The sequence below is a fragment of the Stomoxys calcitrans genome, chromosome 5 (assembly GCF_963082655.1).
Source record: "Stomoxys calcitrans chromosome 5, idStoCalc2.1, whole genome shotgun sequence".
NCBI lineage: Eukaryota > Metazoa > Arthropoda > Insecta > Diptera > Muscidae > Stomoxys > Stomoxys calcitrans.
The window spans coordinates 89,478,187-89,499,855 of NC_081556.1; the positions used below are offsets into that span (position 1 = coordinate 89,478,187).

General features: G+C 39.1%; 1 protein-coding gene across 1 annotated transcript; it reads right to left on the minus strand.

Moving 5' to 3' along the window:
- Positions 1-5,379: 5,379 nt before the first annotated feature.
- Positions 5,380-19,465, minus strand: LOC106088007 (uncharacterized). Its single transcript, XM_013253284.2, has 7 exons — positions 19,000-19,465; positions 14,004-14,796; positions 10,099-10,184; positions 9,714-10,038; positions 9,060-9,640; positions 8,737-8,840; positions 5,380-5,920 (listed from the first exon to the last, which is right to left on the minus strand). Exons 1-7 carry the CDS (start codon positions 19,091-19,093, stop codon positions 5,609-5,611), a joined length of 2,295 nt encoding a protein of 764 aa, XP_013108738.2. The 5' UTR covers positions 19,094-19,465; the 3' UTR covers positions 5,380-5,608.
- Between the last annotated feature and the right edge of the window lie 2,204 nt (positions 19,466-21,669).

The window sequence follows — 21,669 nt, forward strand, 5'->3', positions numbered from 1 at the left end:
AGCACATGTAGAGTAAAGCTGGCAAACTATCGATAATCGAAAAATTCGATATTTTAGATATTTCTAATAATAAATATCGATAGTATCGGTACTATCGTTAATTTCCCATCACCTATATTTCAAACGAAAATAAGAAGTTAAAATAGGGGGATTGATTTATATACAAGCAATGCACTGACCGAACAAAACCAAATTTAATACGGTCAGTTGGAAATGATGAGAGATATCATTGCACAAAATTTAATCCCAATCGGATGCAAATTGCGCCCTCTATAGGCGCAATGTATCTTAAAGGATATATTCAGTGTCCGATTGACTATGTTTGTTCAATTTTGCAAAAAAATTTAACTTTGCCGATAGCATCGATAGGAAAAATATCAATCGATATTCAGACAAAAACAAAAATATCGATAGTGCCATCGATATTTTGTCAGTTCTAGTCTGTTAGCCGCGAAAGACAGGCAATGACATATGAAACGCTCCAACGTCTCATCATCCTCCCCATATGCCCTACATATGCCATCACTTGCCGTACCTATTTTACATAAGTGAGTTCGTAGTCATATGTGTCCCGTTATGATACCAGTAGCTATACTGACCTCCTTCTTACTTCCTTTTAGTAATAGCCTTGTCCTCTCACGATCCGGATCTCCCCATAGGATTTTCGTCGTCCTACCGACCGTTTCGCTGTTCCCTCTGTGTTAAATGTGTGTTCGTAGCCTACGCCCTTAACTCGGACTTCGTCGACCCAAAAGGCTACGGGTTAACCAATTTTATTGACGGCAGTCATCTGACCTTTACTGCCTATTCCTCTGTTTTTCCATTCCCCCTTACTCCGATATGGCCCGCCATCTAAATGATGCGTTTGAGAAGGCGTTAATCCCCTTTTTACACTCCGAGATTATTCGTAACTTCACTGTTCTGGTTGTTATAGGTTGTTATGTATATATAGATTATACTCGAAGTCCTCGAGTTAACACCACACCACCTACGCATTCCGTGATCGTCCGGATCTTAGCCTGCAGTACCGTATTGTATTGTAAACTGGGTTCTCAACCACTCTGTCCTCTAGCTGTGATCCATCGGTGTAACATGATTTTCCAGATTACATTACCAGGATTTCGTTAATCCAAGACTGTGCCGTTGGCAGTAGTGCCTCGCACTCGACCACAAATTTCGTTGCAGATATCCGATCGGAAACCTCTTCCATCCTTTCCGGGTTGCCTATCGTTGCCTCGTTTATATCGCGATGGTATGACCTGCTTCTATCTTCTATCCATTCTCCTATCACCCTAAGTCTCATAATGGCTGTTTCACTTTTAATCTGTATGTCTATGGGTCGGATATATAGAATAGTCTCCAGTGGCCTGGTGGGCGTGGTCCTCATCGCTCCTCCTATGCCAAGATAACATGTTATTTAGCCCGTTGTATGGTCCATATGTTGCACTTTTTCTCTATAGCAATCCACCAAACTACTGAGGCGTAAGTTTGTATTGGTCTAATTACGCTCCTGTAGAACCAGTGAACTATCCCCCCATTTCGAGCCCACGGCCCGTCTGCATAGTGCCCAACATTTGTGAGCCTTTTCAGTACGCTCCTGAATGTGACACTTCCAATTTAGTTTCCTATCCAAGATAACTTCTAAGTATTTGACTTTGTCGGATATCGAAATCGTTTTATTGAGGAAACGTGGTGCTTCAAATTGTCCCGCCTTCGTCTTCCTCGTGAACAGGCATATTTCAGTCTTCTCTGGGCTAACATTGAGATCCCTGGGTCTAGCCCAGCCATATGCCATATGCAAGACCCTTTCGGCCCTTTTGCATAGCTGGCTGGGAACCTTACCCCTAAGAAGTATTATAACATCGTCTGCATAGCACACAGGTTCAAATCCCTCCTCAGTCAGCATCTGTAATAGGTCATATATGGTGGTCAACCAAAGGAGTGGCAATAAAATTCATTTAAAGAACCTATAGTGGAGTGTATATAAGATTCGGCACGTCCGAACTTTTTTCTCGAAACCAACACGATGTCCTCTATATTTTCAGTGCATTCCGTTGGCAATCAGGAAAGTAAAGGATTGGAGGGGAGAAAGAAGGAATAGTGTTTATTAATATTCATCTTTAATTTTTGAACACCAATAATGGTGGGAAAGACATTAGCTGGAAGGCGATTTCACATACGAATAGTTTGGGGCGAAAAATTAATTAATCGGAAATGCATTGTTCGGTCAACTGCCGAACAATCGGCCAATGAATTACAAACGGGTATATGTTCCTGGCAAGTCTTGTATTCCTGGTGAACATCCTAACGTCAGGAATAAGAAGTCGGATATCCCTGGAACACATGCCATGAAAGTAACATTCCGACGATGTTCAAGAGAAGCAATAGAGTTGGATACCCTACTGTCCCCAATCAACACCATCGCTCTCCGCTGAACCCGGTCAAGTAACTCCAAGGATGACTTTGGAGCTCCTGCCCATATACTAGAGTTATATTCCATTCTAGGCCTGATGTAGGTAGTATAGATATTAGAAGATCAGTTGAGGTGAAATACTTCTGGCACCGCTTAAGAAAGCCCAAACACTTGAATGCATCTTTCGACTAATGCTTCTTCGAATACGTGTTTTAACCAACGAACATCATAATGTATCTTCATGCCCAGAATAACAAGAGCATCTGACTGCACAATATCCCCGGCACGGGATAGCTGTGAACACCACACAGGCTGAAACATTGAGGTCCGATCTATGTGGTGTTCATTGCTGACACGAGAAGCTTAACTGCGAGCTACGGAGTAGCTACAACTGCAGTCGCGGACACTCAGCGGTATCGAGCGGAGAGTCTCAGTTAGAGGCCGGGCGGTACCAGCTTTTGCTCAAATACTGAGTGCCTATGATGCTCGATATGACAAGGCGGGTTATTGGCGCCTTGAAATAAACAATGGCCACCCTGTTCCCGCGGCGATCGGTCCTTTGGAGCGGAACAAACTTGCACACCTACAGGAGCTTGACAAAGATCGTCACCTCCACATAAAAATGTGGATACAGCTGCTCAATGACTATACCGTCGATAGATATCGAATCGCTTGTGAGACAAGAAAGAGCACTGTGTTTTCTGTGCGTTAAAGTCTAGTCGATTCATTCTATCCCACTCGGAATCGGCCAACAGATCCTGTGAGAGCGTCTCATCCATAATGCGCCTCCTGTCCACAATTTCTTGAAGACTGGGCCTATGATCGAATAAATATAACTGACACAGACTGCTGCCATCGGCAAATGTGTAGAATGTATTCGAAGTTTGACCTAATAGATCGTCAATGAAAATAATTACAAGTAAAAACGTGTTAAGTTTGTCCGTGCCGAACTTTGGGTACCCACCACCAAGGATATAATAATCATCCTATTTTATTATAACTCCTCTACTATATCCGTAGTTAATAGAGGTTGGTCTCGATCATATTCTATTCAGGTACCGAGAACTCAAATGCAAGTAAAATGTTCCGACCATAAATCTGCTATGGGATTAAGACCCTAAACTGGAAGTTCGATCTATATGATATCTATATAGTCTGTTCTGACTCATATTTGGGTCGGAAGTCTGAAGGCTTAAACCAACTCACCATTTCAAATTTCAAAAAAGTCAGATAATATATAAAGCTGTTATGAGCTTCAGACCCTTAATCGGCATATCGGTCTATATGACAGCTATATGTAAACACGGTCCGATTCAAAGGCTTAAAGCAACTCACTGTTTTAAATTTCAGCAAAATCGGGTAATAAATAAAGATTTTATGGGCTTCAGACCCTTAATCGGCATATCGGTCTATATGACAGCTATTTCTAAACACAGTCCGCTCTGAACCATATTTGGGTCGAATGTTACCAGTCCTGAAACTACACACTGTTTCAAATTTCAGCGAAATCGGTAAAAAATAAAGCTTTTATGGGCTTCAGACCACTTATCGGCAGATCGATCTACATAACAGCTATACCTAAATATAGTCCGATCTGAACCATATTTGTGTCGGATGTTACGAGGCCTGCAACTACTAACTGTTTCAAATTACAGCGAAAATGGATAAAAAAATGAAGCTTTTATGGACTTCAGACACTTTATCGAGAGATCGGTCTATATGACAAATATAGTCCGATCTAAACTATGTTTAGGTCAGATATCGGGAGGCCTAAAGCTACTCACTGTTTCAAATTTCGGGTAATAAATAAAGCTTTTATGGACTTCAGACTCCTTATCGGCAGATCGGTCTATATGGCAGCCATATCAAAATAAAGTATGATCTGAACCATATTAGGGTCAGATGTCGGCAGGCTTACAGCAACTCACGGTTTCAAATTTCGGAGAAATCGGATAAAAAATAAAGCATTTGTGGGCTTTAGACCCTTTATCGGTAGATCGGTCTATATAGCAGCTATATCTAAATATGGTCCGATTTGGCCCGTTCAAGAACTTAACCAGCGTGTTTCAAAAAGACGCATCTGTGGAGTGATTACAACAGACGGACAGACAAAAGGACATCTTTAAATCATCTTAGAATTTTACGACGATCCGAAATATATATATTTTGTAGGGTCGAAAATTGATTGGAATGACTAAATGAATATACCCCTATCCTATGGTGGTGGGTATAAAAAGGGAAGGGAAAGGAGAGAGCCCTGAGGCACATCTGCGGTCAGTGTATAGTCTTCGAATGACAACCCATCTACAACAACTAGTATAGTGCGATCACTGAGATAGCTCGATATAAATCGATCAAAGTTATTACCGACTGTAAAGCGACGCGATTTTACTTGTTCTATTAATGATTACTACCAAGTATTTGATCCTGTCGGTTAACGAAATCGTTCTGTTGAGTAAATGTGGCTCTACAGATCGACCAATCTTTGTCTTCCTTGTAAATAGGAAGATTTCATATTTATCTAGACTCACAATTAGATCCCTAGGTTTCGCCAAGTCGTATGCTACCTTTCTAAGTAGCCATAATAGGGAAACCGCTCTATGTTTATATATCAGGTCTGTACCGGTTCGTGAAAACGCGAAATCAAAAGATTTTCTTTGCCTTATGTCTAGCAAACCTTGGCATATCTATGTTGTAATGCATACTCGAATCAATTTTCTATATAGAAAGGGGAACCTCATGTGCTATCAAACCATAAAAGAAGAATGCTTGGAAAATATAGGCAAAACTATGCTTTTCGTTTTGCGAATTCGAGAAACGGAACAGGCCTGCATATCAAGATATAGTTCAATATAGCTTGTGTTTCTTTACGGAATGATTTGAAAAGTAATTTGTCCGCCTGCCTGTCGGAATAGAAGAAGTTTACCTTTCGAAATTTTGCACAAGTACTAAATCTTTAACACATATAATTTTCTAAATTTTATTTAGTTTACAATATTCGGCACTTATATTTTGATTTTTTTGGGAAAGTTTCTTTCAGTCTATTGCACATAAAGTTGTCAACATCAACATCTAAACATCTCTAAAAAATATACACCATTATAAAATATAACATTTAAGCTACAATTACTTATATACTATACGAGTCTAACATTTTGGTCCATCTTACATCTAATGTCGTCAAATAATTCCATTTTAGAGTTTGGCATCAACAAATTGTAAATCATTAATTGAACTTTCGATTTGAGGCAATTGACCACTTTCAATGTCTATTTGGAATATGGCAACTTGAACAAATTGCCAAAGGCAGAGGCATATTTTTGGATACTTAAGATTTAAGGCCATTATGTAGTGAAAACAATGGGTTAAAGCTTCTAATAGATCGCCAAATTTGAAAGTATAGCCTCCGGGTATTGTAAAGTCAGCATAAACAATTCGCTGATTTTGATGGATATAGCGAATTTGTAATTCCTCAGGTTCGCCATCGCTTGATAATTCCTCAAAGCTCTAGAAGAAGTAGAATGTAAAGGGATAATTAAAAATTATATTAAAACAAGTAAAATGGCTTTAAGTTCGGCCGGGCCGAACTTTGGATACCCACCACCTCGGGTATATATGTAAACCCCCTTTCGTCACAATCCGGTTAAACTGGGGTAAGCACCCAAATTCGGCACGGACATTGTGTAGTCTAATAAATATAAGTCACTGTTCAATTATGTAGAACAAAATATTGGCTCTTTAAGCAGCTAAATCCAAATATAAACCGATCTGAATCTTATAGGACACTGATGCCGAAAAGCCTAGCATAAGTCACTGCATCAAATTTCAAGGAAATAATAAATGCGCTTTTTATAGCGCCAAGACTTTAAATCGAGAGATTGTTCTATATGGCACCTATAACCAAATCTGGACCGATCTAGACCAAATTAAACAAGGATATAATAATCATCCTATTTTATTATAACTCCACTCCTATATCTGTAATTATATCTTAATAGTGGCTGGTCTCTGTCATACTCTATTCAGGTCCCGAGAACTTATAAACAAGTAACATTTTCAGACAATAAATCTACTTTTTTTGGGTTAAAACCCTATATTGGAAGATCGGCTATATGACACCTATATCTATATATAGTCTGATCTGATTCATATGTGGGTCGGTTGTCGGGAGGCTTAAACCAACTCACCATTTCAAGTTTCGACGAAATCGGGTAATAAATAAAGCTTTTAAAGCTTCAGACCCTTAATCGGCTTATCGGTTTATATGATAGCTATATCTATATTTGAGTCAGATGGCGGGTGGCTTAAAACAACTCACAGACTCAAATTTCAGCGAAGTTGGGTAATAAATGTTGCTTTTATGGGTTCCAGATCGGTATTTATGAAAGATATATCTAAATATAGTCCGATCTGAAACATATTTGGAGCGGATGTAGGGAGGCTTAAACCAACTCACTGTTTAAAATTGCAGCGAAATCGGATAACAAGTAAAGCTTTTATGGGCTTCAGACCCTTTATCGGCAGATCGGTCTATATGGCAGCTATATCTAAATATAGTCCGATCTGAACCATACTAAAGTCGGATATTAGGAAGCTCAAAACAACTCACTGTATAAAATTGCAGCTAAATCGGATAACAAGTAAAGCTTTTATGGGCTTCAGACCCGTTATCGGCAGATCGGTCTATGTGACAGCTATATCGAAATATAGTCCGATCCGAATTATATTTAGGTCGGATATTGAGACGCCTGAAATTATCCACCGTTTCAAATTTCAGCGAAATCGGGTAATAAATTAAGCTTTTATGGGCTTCAGACCCTTTATCGACAGATCGGTTTATATGACAGCTATATCTAAATATAGTCCGATCTTAACCATAATTGTGTCTTATGTTAGGAGGCCTAAAACTACTCACTATTTTAAATTCCAGCGAAATCGGCTGAAAAATAAAACATTGATGGGCTTCAGACCCTTTATCGGGAGATCGGTCTATATGGCAGCTATATCTAAAAATAGTCCGATCTGAACCATATTTAGGTAATTTTTTCAAATTTCAGCGAAAACGGGTAATAAATCGGCAGATCGGTCTATATGGCAGATATATCTAAATATAGTCCGATCTGAACCATATTAAAGTCGGATATTAGGAGGCTCAAAACAACTCACTGTTTAAAATTGCAGCGAAATCGGATAACAAGTAAAGCTTTTATGGGCTTCAGACCCTTTATCGGCATATCGGTCTATATGGCAGCTATATCTAAATATTATCCGATCAGAATTATATTTAGGTCGGATATTGAGACGCCTGAAATTATCCACCGTTTCAAATTTCAGCGAAATCGGGTAACAAAAAAGCTTTTATGGGCTTCAGACCCCTTATCGGCAGATCGGTCTATATGAGAGCTATATCTAAATATAGCCCGATCCGAATTATTTTTAGGTCGGATATTGAGCTGCCTAAAACTATCCACCGTTTCAAATTTCAGCGAAATCGGGTAACAAAAAAAAACTTTTATGGGCTTCAGACCCCTTATCGGCAGATCGGTCTATATGAGAGCTATATCTAAATATAGTCCGATCTGAACCATAACTGTGTCTTACGTTGGGAGGCCTAAAACTACTCACTATTTTAAATTTCAGCGAAACCGGCTGAAAAATTAAACATTGATGGTTTTCAGACCCTTTATCGGGAGATCGGTCTATATGGCAGCTATATCTAAATATAGTCCGATCTAAACCATATTTAGGTCATATATAGGCAGGATTTAAGTAACCCTTTTTTTTTAATTTCAGCGGAATCGGGTAATAAGTAAAGCTTTTATGTGCTTCAGACCATTCATCGGCAGATCGGTCTATATGGCAGCTATATATAAATATAGTCCGGTCAGAACCATATTTGGGTCATATGTCGAGAGGCCTTAAACTACTTTCAGTTTCAAATTTCAGCGAACTCGGATAAAAAATAATTGTGGGCATTAGACCCTTTATCGGCAGATCGGTCTATATAGCAGCTATATCCAAATATAGTCCGATTTGGCCCGTTTTAGAACTTAACCAGCATTCATCAAAACGGCATATCTGTGCCAAATTTCAGCTCAATATCTCAATTTTTGAAGGCTGTAGAGTGATTACAACAGACGGACGGATAGACGGACAGACACACGGACATCGTTAAATCGTCTTAGAATTTTACGACGATCCGAAATATATATACTTTGTAGGGTCGGAAATTGATATTTCGATGTGTTGCAAACGGAATGACTAAATAAATATACCCCCTTTCCTACGGTGGTGGGTATAAAATTTAAAATCTTTATACCTACCTTGAATTCCGTTAGAAAACGATTTTGAACTTCAGGTTTAGAACATCGAGGAAAACTGGAGAACATATAGGCCAGCAAATTTAACGCTAAACTGGCACAATATCCTTTAATTGAAATAAAAACATTAATCTAATCATAATCGAAAGATTGGTACTGAGTTCGAGTTTCACATTGAAATTCAAAGTATATACAATCTGATCTTATAGATAATAGAATTATTTTCACTAAAATTTCCTGATAAATCAGTATATTTTCATTGTGAAACACGAACTTGTTGCCGGCCTTAAGTTAAAAAACTGTGGGTACAAAATGTTTTTTCTTACGTGTATCCATAGAACCATCAATCTGCTCTATAATTCTGGTTACATGTTTGTATTTTCGTACGCTTCTTGTTTTATCCACCACTTTATGGTAAAATATCAGCCAATTGTCTATATTGCCCATTACCGGATACAATTGTTTTACATCCACTTCCACTAGATGAATACCCTTCTCACTTTGCAATATGGAGTATTTGATCATATATTCCTCAGGAGTAAGTTGGTTCAGCATAAGTTCTTGTCTACGTTGGTCATGGGTCTCTTTCCATCTATGCAGTAAACTTTTCAAATCACAATTCCTATTCAAAGAGAATTCAGCAGATTCTAAGGTGGGGTTAGGCACACCATGTACTTCATAGTCATCATGGTTTCGGGAATCAGCAGACAATTTGCGTTTCTGGCATCTACGACGGACCACCAGACCTGTGGAGAACAATAGGCTACGTTTATTAATGTAGGCACTCCACAATTTTCCACGAGCTGGTTTTCCATTACGACAGGGTATAAAATAAGTAGCGGTAACCTCATTGCGGAAAGTTTTGCAAATGGCTTCGGCCAACATTATAAAATCAGGTCTCTTGAGTCTAATTGAAAGTATATTGAATAATTGTTTCTTTGTTAGCAATATATGAAGTGAGAGTTATTGCAATCACCTACATTCTTTCTGGATTTAATTTCAAACACTCATCGATCAAGATTTTAGCCAAAGTGGTTCTATGCCTATTCTGTAATTGTTCTCCTCTTTCATTGATCTTCAGCAAAGGCTGTATAGTTGGGATATTTCGTATGTATTCAACATTGGGAAGATGATTTGAAATCAACTTGGCATCTATGGATTTATTTTTCGGCATTAACTCAAGACTAAAGGTGGGTGATTTGTAAAACTTTAGAATAAGACTTTTAAATCGATCCTCTTCAACCTCATAACCATTTAGAAAAATGCAATAATCGTTGATTTTGTTTATACCAAACATCTCACAAGCTGCAAATATTAAAGTTTCATGTATGACAAGATTGTAAACGAATTTTAATCATTTATTACCTGTGGTCAGATAACTGCAGTACAGGAATGGTGAGCGTATTTTGGTAAATTTCTTCTGGCCCTCAAAAATGGTTTGAATAAGGATGCTGTAATAGAAAAACAAGTAAAATTATGTAAATTTTATATATCCTTCACCTTAAATATTTTTTGTCAAGTTCCTTGGACGGTTTCGCTTTATAGGAAGAAACTAGAAAATAACAAGTAAGAGCGTGATAAGTTCGGCCGGGCTGAATCTTTTACACCCTCCACCATGGATTGCATCTGTCGAGTTCTTTGCGCTCTTTTGAGGCAAACAAAGAATAATAAATATGGACGAAGGAGGAGCTATATCAAGTTATAGTCTGATTCGGAGCTCAATAATCAATATCGGGAGATTGGTTTATATGGGAGCTGTGTCAGACCATATTGCACACGTATGTTGAAGGCCATGGGAGAAGCCATTGTACAAAATCTGTGCCAAATCGGATAGGAATTGCGCCTTCTAAAAGCTCAAGAAATCAAGACCCAAGATCGGTTTATATGGCAGCTATATCAGGTTATGAACCGATTTGAACCATACTTCGCACAGTTGTTGGAAGTGATATCAAAACACTATGTGCAAAATTTCAGTCAAATTGGATGAGTATTGCCAAGAAGATATCAAAACACTATGTGCAAAATTTCAAATCGGACGAGAATTGCGCACTCTACAGGCTCAAGAAGTCAAGACCCAAGATCGGTTTATATGGCAGCATTATCAAAACATGGACCAATTTGATCCATTTACAATCCCAACCGACCTTCACCAATAAGAAGTATTTGTGCAAAATTTGAAGCGGCTAGCTCTACTCCTTCAAAAGTAGGCGTGCTTTCGACAGACAGACGGGCGGACGGACGGACATGGCTAGTTCGACTTAAAATGTCACGACGATGGAGAATATATATACTTTATGGGGTCTTAGACTCATATTTCGTGGTGTTACAAACAGAATGACGAAATTAGTATACCCCCATCCTATGGTGGAGGGTATAAAAAGGGAGGTCATAATTTTTTTTTAATATTTGGAAAACAATTGCTTCTCATTGGTTCTAAAGAAGTCAAATAGAGCGATGAGCTAAAATATGAGCTATATCAGGTAATGGACTGACTTAGGGAATACTTGGTATAGATGTTGAAGGTCATAGCAGAAGTCATTCAGCATGGTTAAGTAAGGTTTGAGGAGCTTTCAACAATATAAGTCTCCAGGACCTGTGGAATATATCTAGAGTTACTGCGTAGAGAGGCGGAATACCAATGTATTCACAGCGGGTCTATGACTTGCCTTTACTCCGAAGGGCTTGCAGGAAGGAAGGGTGGCAAATTACGTTATACGGTAGCAAAAACCTGTAGAACTATTAGCCTTACGTCTTAATACTCAGAATCATGGAGCGTATACTGGATACCATGATAAAGAGTAGGACATCCAGAAAATTGCTCAGGTACAACGTCATGACTTTGTTAAGTGGAAATGGGTGAAGTACGTTCCTCTCAAGTTTGTGCACAAAATCGGAGAATCTTCGGATGCCAAGATGTACACGTTGACGGTATGCATTGAAATAGAGGGGGCTTTAACAATATGAGCTCCGATACACTGATCCAATCCTCAGTAACAAATCCTTAGAGACTGTAGAAATCATATATTAAGGGACAGGTGGATAAATTGTGTTGGATATGTTAAGGGACAGGTGGATAAAAGTCGTGTGTGGGTAACATTTTTTTCTCGTGAGCCTGCGTGAGAGTGAGTGAAAAATCACTCACTCGTACTTCTCTAGTCACCATGTTTTCTAGCCAGCGACAGAAAAGCGGTGAAAGCAAAGGGGTAGACCTTTTCAAGTCTAGATTGGGCCAGATAATTTTCAGCCCCAATGTTGGCCTTCGGGCCTGATTTTGAAGACTAAACGTACAGTTACTACTCTCCCAAGTGCCCCGGCATCAAGAATAGGTGAATTCTGAATTCTCGTTTAGAGATCTGGGACAGTCGAGGGCGGTTTGTGAATTACGTTAAATATGTTCCCCAGGGATTTGATGACTGCTTGCATGTCGGATAAGAAAAAGGGTGCATCAGAGAAACTTTCTTATTTGAAAAAACTCCCGAGCGGAGAGTTGGGCGTGGATAAGGGGAGCACACAGATGTAATCCACAGTGCCCGGAAAATCGGGCATTGTGTCAAGGCCAACAGTGTCTGTAGCCGCCGAATGAGCAAAGAGAAAGCTCCTTTAGCCTCACACAGTAGTCGCAGCAATTTGTCTATGTTCAGATGCATTAGGTGTAGCATTCGTCCTCAGTGCGGCTGTGATGCACAAACAACTCATCCTTTGGATTTGGCTGAGTAGTGTATTTTTGAAGCGCCGTCCACCAGACCACAACACCATATATCATTATAGGTCTGACAACTGCAGTATATACCCAATGTATGACATATGGTTTAAACCCTGCAAACTTCTGCCAATGGCTGTCTTGCAAGTGTATAAGGCAAGAGTTGCCTTTTGCGCCGTTTTAAAAATTTAGGATTTGGAGTTCAATTTCCAGTTCAGCAAAGCACCCAGGTAATTTGCACTTTTAAAAAATCTTTTTTTTTTCTCCTCTCAAAGAAACAGTTATCACCTTGAGTGCCTTGTATATCCTACTGAAAAGAACAAGTTCTGTCTTAGATGGATTAACGCTTAGACCACTTTCGACCTCCAAATTCGTCGTCTTGCGTAGAGCTTTCTCAAGTATGTCTTTAAGAGCGTGGTTTGGAATGCGTCCATTTAATGATACCGCCAATTTATACTTATAATGTATGGAATTCACTTGAATGTTTCTCATTTTGAACACTTCTTTAAGGAGTGTAGGGAAATTCGGAGAGCCTAAACCTAACTGTAGTGCTCCCTGCTTAAACATGTATTTACTATTTGTTATTTATGTTTGCCATTTATGGCCGGTCTTGTTAGTTATTTTTTTCAAAAGGGGAATCGAGGTAATGTCCATGGAGTATAGGAAAATTTGCAACAGTCCAATAATAGAGAATAATTTTGGCAGAGCAGGTCGTTCAGGATCACATAGCTAGTAAGTCCTTCAGCATCCCATATACCAATTTTCATATAATGTTGCTAAGATAGGTTAGGTTAGAGTGGCAGACGATTATTTTTAAAACAGATTTACCTAGACAATTTTGGTCCATTGTGATACCACTTTATCGACAGGCCAGGCCTCGGGGAGAATAGAACCCACGACCCCTGGTAATCCGAGAATGCTATCAACTAAGATACGGTGGCAACCATAATGTTGTGTAAGTTGGGAGCCACGACAGTCCTGTGAACTTTAGCTAGAGCTGGTAAAACATCTATGGCACTATCGATATTTTAGTTTTTGCCTGAAAATCGATTGAAATTTTTCTTATCGATATTATCGACAAAGTTCCACTATTTCCAAAATTGAATAAAAAATTTGCGATACGATCCTGAATGTATCTCAATCATTCGTTTTCAATCGTCCTGCTTGTTGTGTATTTCAAGCATCGTTCTAATCGGCCCATAAGCTGATATAGCTTCGTTATTAAATCTCCCGATTTTACTTTTAAGGCTATAGAGGGCGCAATTTTCATCCCACTGGGAAAGATTTTTATATAAGAAAATCTCTCATCATTTGCAATTGATTTCAAAATAATTGGTTATAATCGTTCTATGCAATGAAATTGCTCCTGTATAAACCGATCTGCTGATTTTTACGGTTTTCGTTTTAATTATAGGTGATAGGAAATGAACGATAGTATCGATTTTATCGATACTTATTATTAGTAACATATAGTAAATATCGAATGTTACGAATATCGATAGTTTGCCAGCTCTAATTTGAGCAGACCGACACCCCTTTGGAGAAAAATAGCTAAAGTATATTTACTTACTCATGATCTATATGTGTCGTCGTTTCATCTTCGTAAATATCACCACTATCTTCCATGTTTTTCTCTGAATACTGTTGCTCACATTCCTTCTCTTTCAATTTCTCTCGATTGTAGCGATTGAAGATTTTACCATGTCTGCTATTGCGATACATTTTCAACGATTCATTGGGGAACATTATCAAAATGGCATTCTCCAAATCATAGCTGGTATTCAAATCCATTGGAAGTTTACATTCTAAATAATAGTTTACTATAGCGCCAACTAAACGTTTGCGGTCAAGGTGGGTAAAATGTTTTTGCTTTCTATAGATCTGAATAAGATCAGGACCATTCGGTGGCGAGTTTATCAGAATTTCTTCCAGATCAAGTTTTGGTCTACTGTAAGGCTTCTGCAACGATGTAGTGGGTGAATGGATTTCTTTGATTACTTCAGTTTCAAAGGACAGATTTGCGTTGGATGCATTTTCAACAGCTATCGTATGATTATCATTTGTACATGTGCTCTCGTCTTCATTGTCAGATAGGGATTTCATTGATGACTCTTGATTGGTAATCGACATTTCATAATTTTTCGATGTCTGAGATCTACTGCAGAATTCATAAATTTCGTTGGAATTTAGGTAGGGCTCAAATTCATTGAATTCTATTGATCTAAGAGGCTTGCCAATGGATTTACGCCAATTGCTAAGATAATGGGTAAACCGTATTTGAACTCCTATTGGGTATTTGTGTAGAAGAATATTTATATGGGAGGCATCAATCATTTCCAAAACTTCTTCATCGATTTTTTCCTCTGCAATTAAAGGAAAATCATTGTTTTAGTCATTAAAGAGTCATAGTATAGTGCAGGTAAATTTTTTGTCGACAAAGCGGTTATCAAAATCGAAATCTACGACGAGTTGAAAGAAAATTGCCCAATAAAAATAACTTCATGTTAATATTGCAATCTGGTGATTTTTAACAAAGAAAATAAACCGATCTTTATTATCTTGAACAGGCAAGAGGTACTAGATGTTTCTTTTGTTACCTACAAGAGCGAGTTGAAAAAGGCTCACAAGAAATCCTGGGTGAAGTTCGGCAGCTCCGTGGATGATATATCTGTGGCCTCTAGACTACAAAAGATCCTATCCTCGAAACCTATTAAGGGTAGTATACATTCTGAAGTCCGAGAATGTATGGACAATATCTAGTGAGGAAACACTAGAACTACCCATTCATATACACCTCCCAGAGAACCCTTCAGCCAGAAGAGGTCGCACTGATATGCATTCGTCGGAGGTTATTGGGGAAATTGTGTCCGAGTCGAAAATCCTTTGAGCGATAAAAAGTGTTTACTCCTTAAAATTGCCAGGCCCAGATGGTGTATCACCGTTTAAATTACCAGCTGTGTCCGATAATCTTAAGGAGATATACTCTACTTGAATCAGCATGTCGTTCATACCTGTGGAATGGAGAGATTAACGAAATCATTTTCATTTCTAAATTGTACCACACGAAGGCGATATATTTTCTCATATTAGTTTATCATCCTTTATGTTGAAGTTTATAGAGAGGTTGATAGAAACATAGTAAGGGCAAGTTCACTGAAACAGCTCTTCACGACCCAGTCGCCTACAAAGAGTGTTTTCTCACCATCAAGGAATATACAATTATAGCATTCGTTGACATTGAAGGTGCTTTCAAAAATGTAAAACCGACGTCAATCATGAAGGAGCTGGCATTTCTAGGCATCTAGGCACTACAGTTAAAAAGTTTATCAGTAGATCTAAAGTGATGGGTCAGCCAAGGAACACCTCAAGGAGGTATTCTGTCTCCTCTAATTTGAAATATTGACTTTATCAAAATTACATTGTCTCTGGAAGAAAAAGATGTAAAAGTTGTCGCGTATGCTGAATGACGTTGCTATTGCGGTTAGGGGAAAGTTTCCCACCACTTTTAGAGATATAGGTTGGGTGAGGTTGAAAAGAGGGTACATATATCCACCCCATGCCACTATGGACTTCAGGAAATTCTACGTGCGATAGCGAAGTGGGCTAACACTAAGTCTAAAACTAAGACTAAGGCTAAGAGAAAAGTAGTTCCTTTCAGCAGAAGATACAAGTTACCTACAGTGGAACCTGTCTCTTTGGGAAGAGAGAATGTTCCATTTACTGAATGCGCAAAATACTTGGGTTTTGCTGAACAGGAAATTGAACAAATCAAACCTTTTGGAAAGGGGCAAGCAAGCTATCTCTCTATAAACCTGTAAGAGATCCATTGGCAAAAGTTGGGGGTTTTAAACCTATAATGCTATATGGTGTTTTAGTCTGGTGAACGCGCTTCATTAGGCCATTGTTAGGCTATTGTTTAATACTCAGCTGGATCCAAAGGATGGCTTGTTTGTGCATAACAGCCGCACTGAGGAGGACACCATCTGATGCACTGAATTTAATGCTACACCTTATGCCTCTGGACATTGTGGCTAAACTAATTGCTGCGACCACTGCTGTAAGGCTAAGAAAGTTTCATCTAAGATCTGCGTCGGCTACGGACACTAGCGGCTTCTTCTTAAACATTGAGCCTCTTCTTGATAAAAAGTACATTACCATTATTCCTGATAGAACCGATTGGAACTAGGATATCACTGATAATAGAAGTTGCATAGACTTTTACAAAGGCAGTAGTCTCTGGGGCAAGGCGAAATGCCCGGAGAGAGGCGCTTAATGGAATTCTCCATCTTATGCCTTTGCACCTATATATTGGGTGTGTGGCAACAAAGATTGCCATCAGACTGAGTGAGACAGGTACATCGCGTTTCTCTAATTCAGGTAATTCATTTGTTCTGCGGGGGGATGGTGGCGCCATGAAATATGCGGCGCGAGTGTTTATGTATCAGGGGATTCCGTCCTCGTTGGTGGCTTGGAAGTAATTTTCCGAAGACGGATCGCTGTGTTGGGGGTACCCCGCCCTTCCTGAGACCCTCTGTATATAATGATGGGTCTAAATTGAATGTGGGGACTGGAGCAGGAGTCTTTATTGAATTTCTTGAAACCAGGGATTTGTCTTGACTTCTGGATGGTTGCAGTGTCTTTCAGACAGAGGTCTTCGCGAGACTGAAGGCAATGGACACGACGTTTATGCCGCGCGAGGTCGAAACTCGTTAGAAGATACAAATACCTTCTTCAAACCATTGGAAAGGCTATCAGGCGAGCTTCTTGGTACAGTTGATGGCTTATACGATGACTGCGCGATCAAGGCGTGGGTTAGTGCTGTAGGTTATAGGGTGTCAAGGGCTGTGCGGTCGAGTTTTTCACGAAACAGGGTGTCGTTTGTCCTGGGACTGAAAAAGCGTTGCTTAGGAATGCTAATAGAAGTCCTGACAGGAGACGGTCGATCACTTGTTGCGCAGTTGCGAGGCAGTGACACTACTTTCTTTTAGAGTAAACACAATGGACCTACGATCTCAGATTGAAGCGGGTAGTAACCGAGGATGCTAGTCGCGTACCGTCTAACTTAACCTACATAGACTACTATACGGACGATTCCAAACTAGACGAGCAGGTGGGCTTTAGGAAGAAGATTGTCGAGAGGTTACCCGACCTCTGCAGTGTGTATCAAGCGGATATCCTTACAATTAAAGAAGTGGTGAAATGGCTATTATATAATATATGGCTGAACAGTTTAATATTCACCTGTTCTGGGTGCCTGGCCACACAGATATCCTAAGGAATTGTAAGCAGACGAGCTTGTGAGAGTAGAAACTACCTTACAGATTCCAGGAAAACTGCAATCTTTGGGTATTCCTCCAGCGACATGTATGCTTAGTCTTCAAGATCGGGCCCGAAGGGCAACGAATAACAAAGGGAGGCTGCGAACACTTCAAAATTATGTGGCCCAATCTTGTCTTGACGAGGTCTACCGCTTTGCTATCGCTGGCTAGAACAGATGTCTCAGTGAGTGTTTCTGTCATGACAGGTCACTGTCTGATCGGAAGACATGCTGACGGAATGAAGGTTGCAAGTAGCGACTTCTGCAGAAGCTGTGAGAACTTCGAGGAAGAATAAACTATGGAACATCTGCTGTGAGTGTCCGCACTAATATTCAGATGAAGTTCCACTTTAGGTTCTCAATCGTTGGAGAACAAGTTCGGCTTTCGGGAGGAAAAGAGCACTGGGTGCCTGGATCCATGTGCAGAATTGTGTGAGAGTCGAGCGCCAAATATAGTATTGGCATATTTGTCGATTTTAAAGGAGCGTTTGATTACCTTTCATGGCGTTATGAATTCATGAGATTAGCCGAAATATTTTATCGGGAACTTTCTCTCTCGCATAGTTACTTCTGTGATAGAAGAGCTTGCTTGGTTGGTGCTACTACCACAGTCGTCGGTAACTCTTGTGCGACAGATGCTACAGTTTTGCTTGTTTAAGCTGCTATTACACGGAATATAGTTGTCTAATGTCATGTCACTTTTTGTATTCACATGTAATTTAAAATGTTTGTCAAAATTTTCAATTTACAATGATTTATTGTTGCTCGTTTTCTCTTGAAAAAATGGCAGAGTTACTGAACACTTTTCATTTTCACAGATGACGTTTGAACACAAGTATCAACAAGTGCTGACTCCTCGAAAAACTCAACTTATTAAAAATTACTTTTTACAAGACATGGCCCGGCCGAACTTAGCTAGCGTTTACTTGGTTATGCATAACAATTTTATTTAAAATTTATTTATTCAAAGTAAATTAAATAAATTCCATATTAAATGCTTCCATTATCAAATCTTCATGGATATGTTTAAGTGCCACATGGACTACTACTGCTTGCTGCAATCTTAAATGACTTGGTGCATCGTTTGCTATTAATAGCAAACTGTTTTCAATGTATATGTTTTAATTGCTTAAAAATTTATTTCTCATAACAAAAGACCCTTAGGAAACCCCTTTGAATCTCTGTGTGAGCTATACACGACCTTAGACAATACCAATGGAAACCAAATAAGCAATGAATATCTACTCACCAACAAACTGTGGCAGAAGAAAATCCAATCTCCATTTCCCTAATAATTGGGCCAATCTGCAGATAGAATCCTCTGTCAGTTCGGGAACATCCATGCTAATGAGTTTCCATGCACATTTCAAGTTAAGAGAATTGTGATGAACAAAATGTTTCAATTAACCAAGAAAATTAAATTTTTTCCCAAATTATTTTTAACCAAAATAGGAAAACTTATTTATTTTATGGGGAGCTCGCTGACGTGATGGTTTATAAAATGCGACTGCCTCCCAGAGAGACATGAGGAAAAGATGAATGCCTACCCACCACCTCTAAGCAAATGAAAAACATTTTCTTCCGTTGTAGGCCATCCACCCGTGAAGCTATGGCATCATCTTTCGTCCGTCCAACATCCATGCGTTTATTTTTGTTTACCTATTTCTGTTGCTTTTCTCTTTAAATTTTCAAAATACTCTCTCAAGGGTTTGATGAGGATTTTCTCTCCTTCAATTTCTCTTTGTTTTGGCCTGTTTACCAGCCAGAGATGGGAAGTATACAGTTTTGTAGACATGTGTCAGAGTGTTAATGAAGTTCGTTATAGCCATAAAGGTGTTCGTAACATCATATTTCATGAAATGGAATAAATTAAAATTAAAACATGTATAAGCGTGTATTCGGACGGACCGAATCTTATATGCACCATGGATGGCATTTGTCAAGTTCTTTGCCCGTTATCTCTTTATAGGCAAACAAAGGATAATGGATCAAAATTGCCACATTGTTGAGGCCATATCAGGTTATGAACCGATTCGGACCATACTAGGTTTGGATGTTGGAGACCTTTGTGCAAAATTTCAGCCAAATCGAATATAAATTGTGCCCTATAAAGGCTCAAGAAGTAAAATCGGGGGATCGGTTTATATAGGAGCTATATCAGGTTATGGATTGATTAAGACCTTATTTGGCGCGTATAATGAAGGTCATAGGAAAAGTCGTTGTTAAAAATCTCAGCCAAATCGGATAAGAATTGCGCCCTCTGGAGGCTTAAGAATTATAATCGGGAGATTGGTCTGTATGGGAGCTAGATCAGGTTATGAACCGATTTAGACCATCCATTACATAATTGTTGGAAGTCAAAACAGAAGATTTCATGCAAAATGTCAGCCAGATCGTATGAGAATTGCTCGCGCTATTGGCATTACGTGCTAAATTTCAGTCAAATCGAGCCAGAATTGCGCCCTTTAGGGGCTCAAGAAGTCAAGACCCAAGATCGTTTTATATGGCAGATATATCAGGTTGTGAACTGATTTGGATGATACAAAACACAGTTGTTGAATGTCATAACAAACCATCTCATACAAAATTTCAACTAAATCGCATAAAAACTGTGACGTCTAGAGGCTCAGAAGTCAAGATCCAAGAACGGTTTATAGGGCAGTTATATCAAAACATGGACCGATATGGCCCATTTACAATCCCAACCGGTCTACACTAATAGGAAGTATTTATAAAAAATTTCAAGCGCCTAACATTATTCTTTCGAAAGTTAGCGTGCTTTCGACAGACGGACAGATGAATATTTCCATGAATTACAAACGGAATGACGAAATTAGTATAAACACCCTCCTATGGTGGAGGGAATAATAAACAAGTAAGAGCGTGCTAAGTTCGGCAGGGTCGAATCTTATATACCCTCCATCATGGATCGCATTTATCGAGTTCTATGCGCAGTATCTCTTTTTAGGCAAACAAAGAATATTGAATAAGAATATGCTACTGTGTAATATTTCAGTTCATTCGATCTTCCAGATCGTATGAGAATTGCGCCCTCTAGAGGCTCAAGAAGTCAAGATCCCAGATCGGTATATATGGCAGCTATATCAGGTTATGTTTTGCCCCATACTTAATACAGTTATTGGAAGTCATAACAAAACACCTTACGACTTCCAAAAACATGATGTTCTTTTATGACTTCCAACAACTGTGTCAAGTTCGACCAAAATCGCTCTATAACCTGATATAGCTCCTAGGTAAACCGGTCTCTCGATCAACCTTGTTCGGTTCCTAGAAGTTTTAATTTTTGCTGGTTTGACAGAAGTTTGGAATGTATAATAAAATTATGCCCTTCAACTTTATTTTGTATCAATTTTTAGCAGAATCCGAGGTGGTGTGATCCCAAGATTTGTCCCGGCCGAACTTAGCACGCTTTTACGTGTTATGCCTGGCATAGTACCTCACAAATGTCGCCAGCATTAGGAGGGGAAAATTACCGCTGAAAGTCCTTCCAAGGCATCAAAAAGCATATGTAGCTTATTGTTGAAACCGAAATGAGACATTATATTGTATCATATATAGGGCATACTCGTATTGCCTATCGGCAATCGTTTGGATTTTAAATCATTCTTTGGCTGCAAATTGTAATTGTAATGCTATATGTAGTCTGGTGGACGGAACCTTCTGAAGTTCACTTCTACGGGGATTCAAAGGATGACTTTTTTGTGCATCAAAACTGCACTCTGGACGACACCAATTAATGCACTGAATTTACTTCTGAAATAAACACAGGATGTAGGAGGCTAGACAATTTGTTGCCTCTACTTCCGTGGAGATGAGGAAGTTTTCTCTTTGGTCAAGCAGCGAATTAGGACACTGCGTTATCCTTAATACAATAACTGATATTCCAGTCAGATTGGAA

Coding starts and splice junctions, on each gene's coding strand:
- LOC106088007 (XM_013253284.2), bottom strand. CDS start 19,093: ATGGATGTTCCCGAACTGACAGAGGATTCTATCTGCAGATTGGCCCAA. Junction 14,797..18,999: donor TCTTCTGCCACAGTTTGTTG/GTGAGTAGATAT, acceptor CTTTAATTGCAG/AGGAAAAAATCGATGAAGAA. Junction 9,641..9,713: donor AAATTAAATCCAGAAAGAAT/GTAGGTGATTGC, acceptor ACTTTCAATTAG/ACTCAAGAGACCTGATTTTA.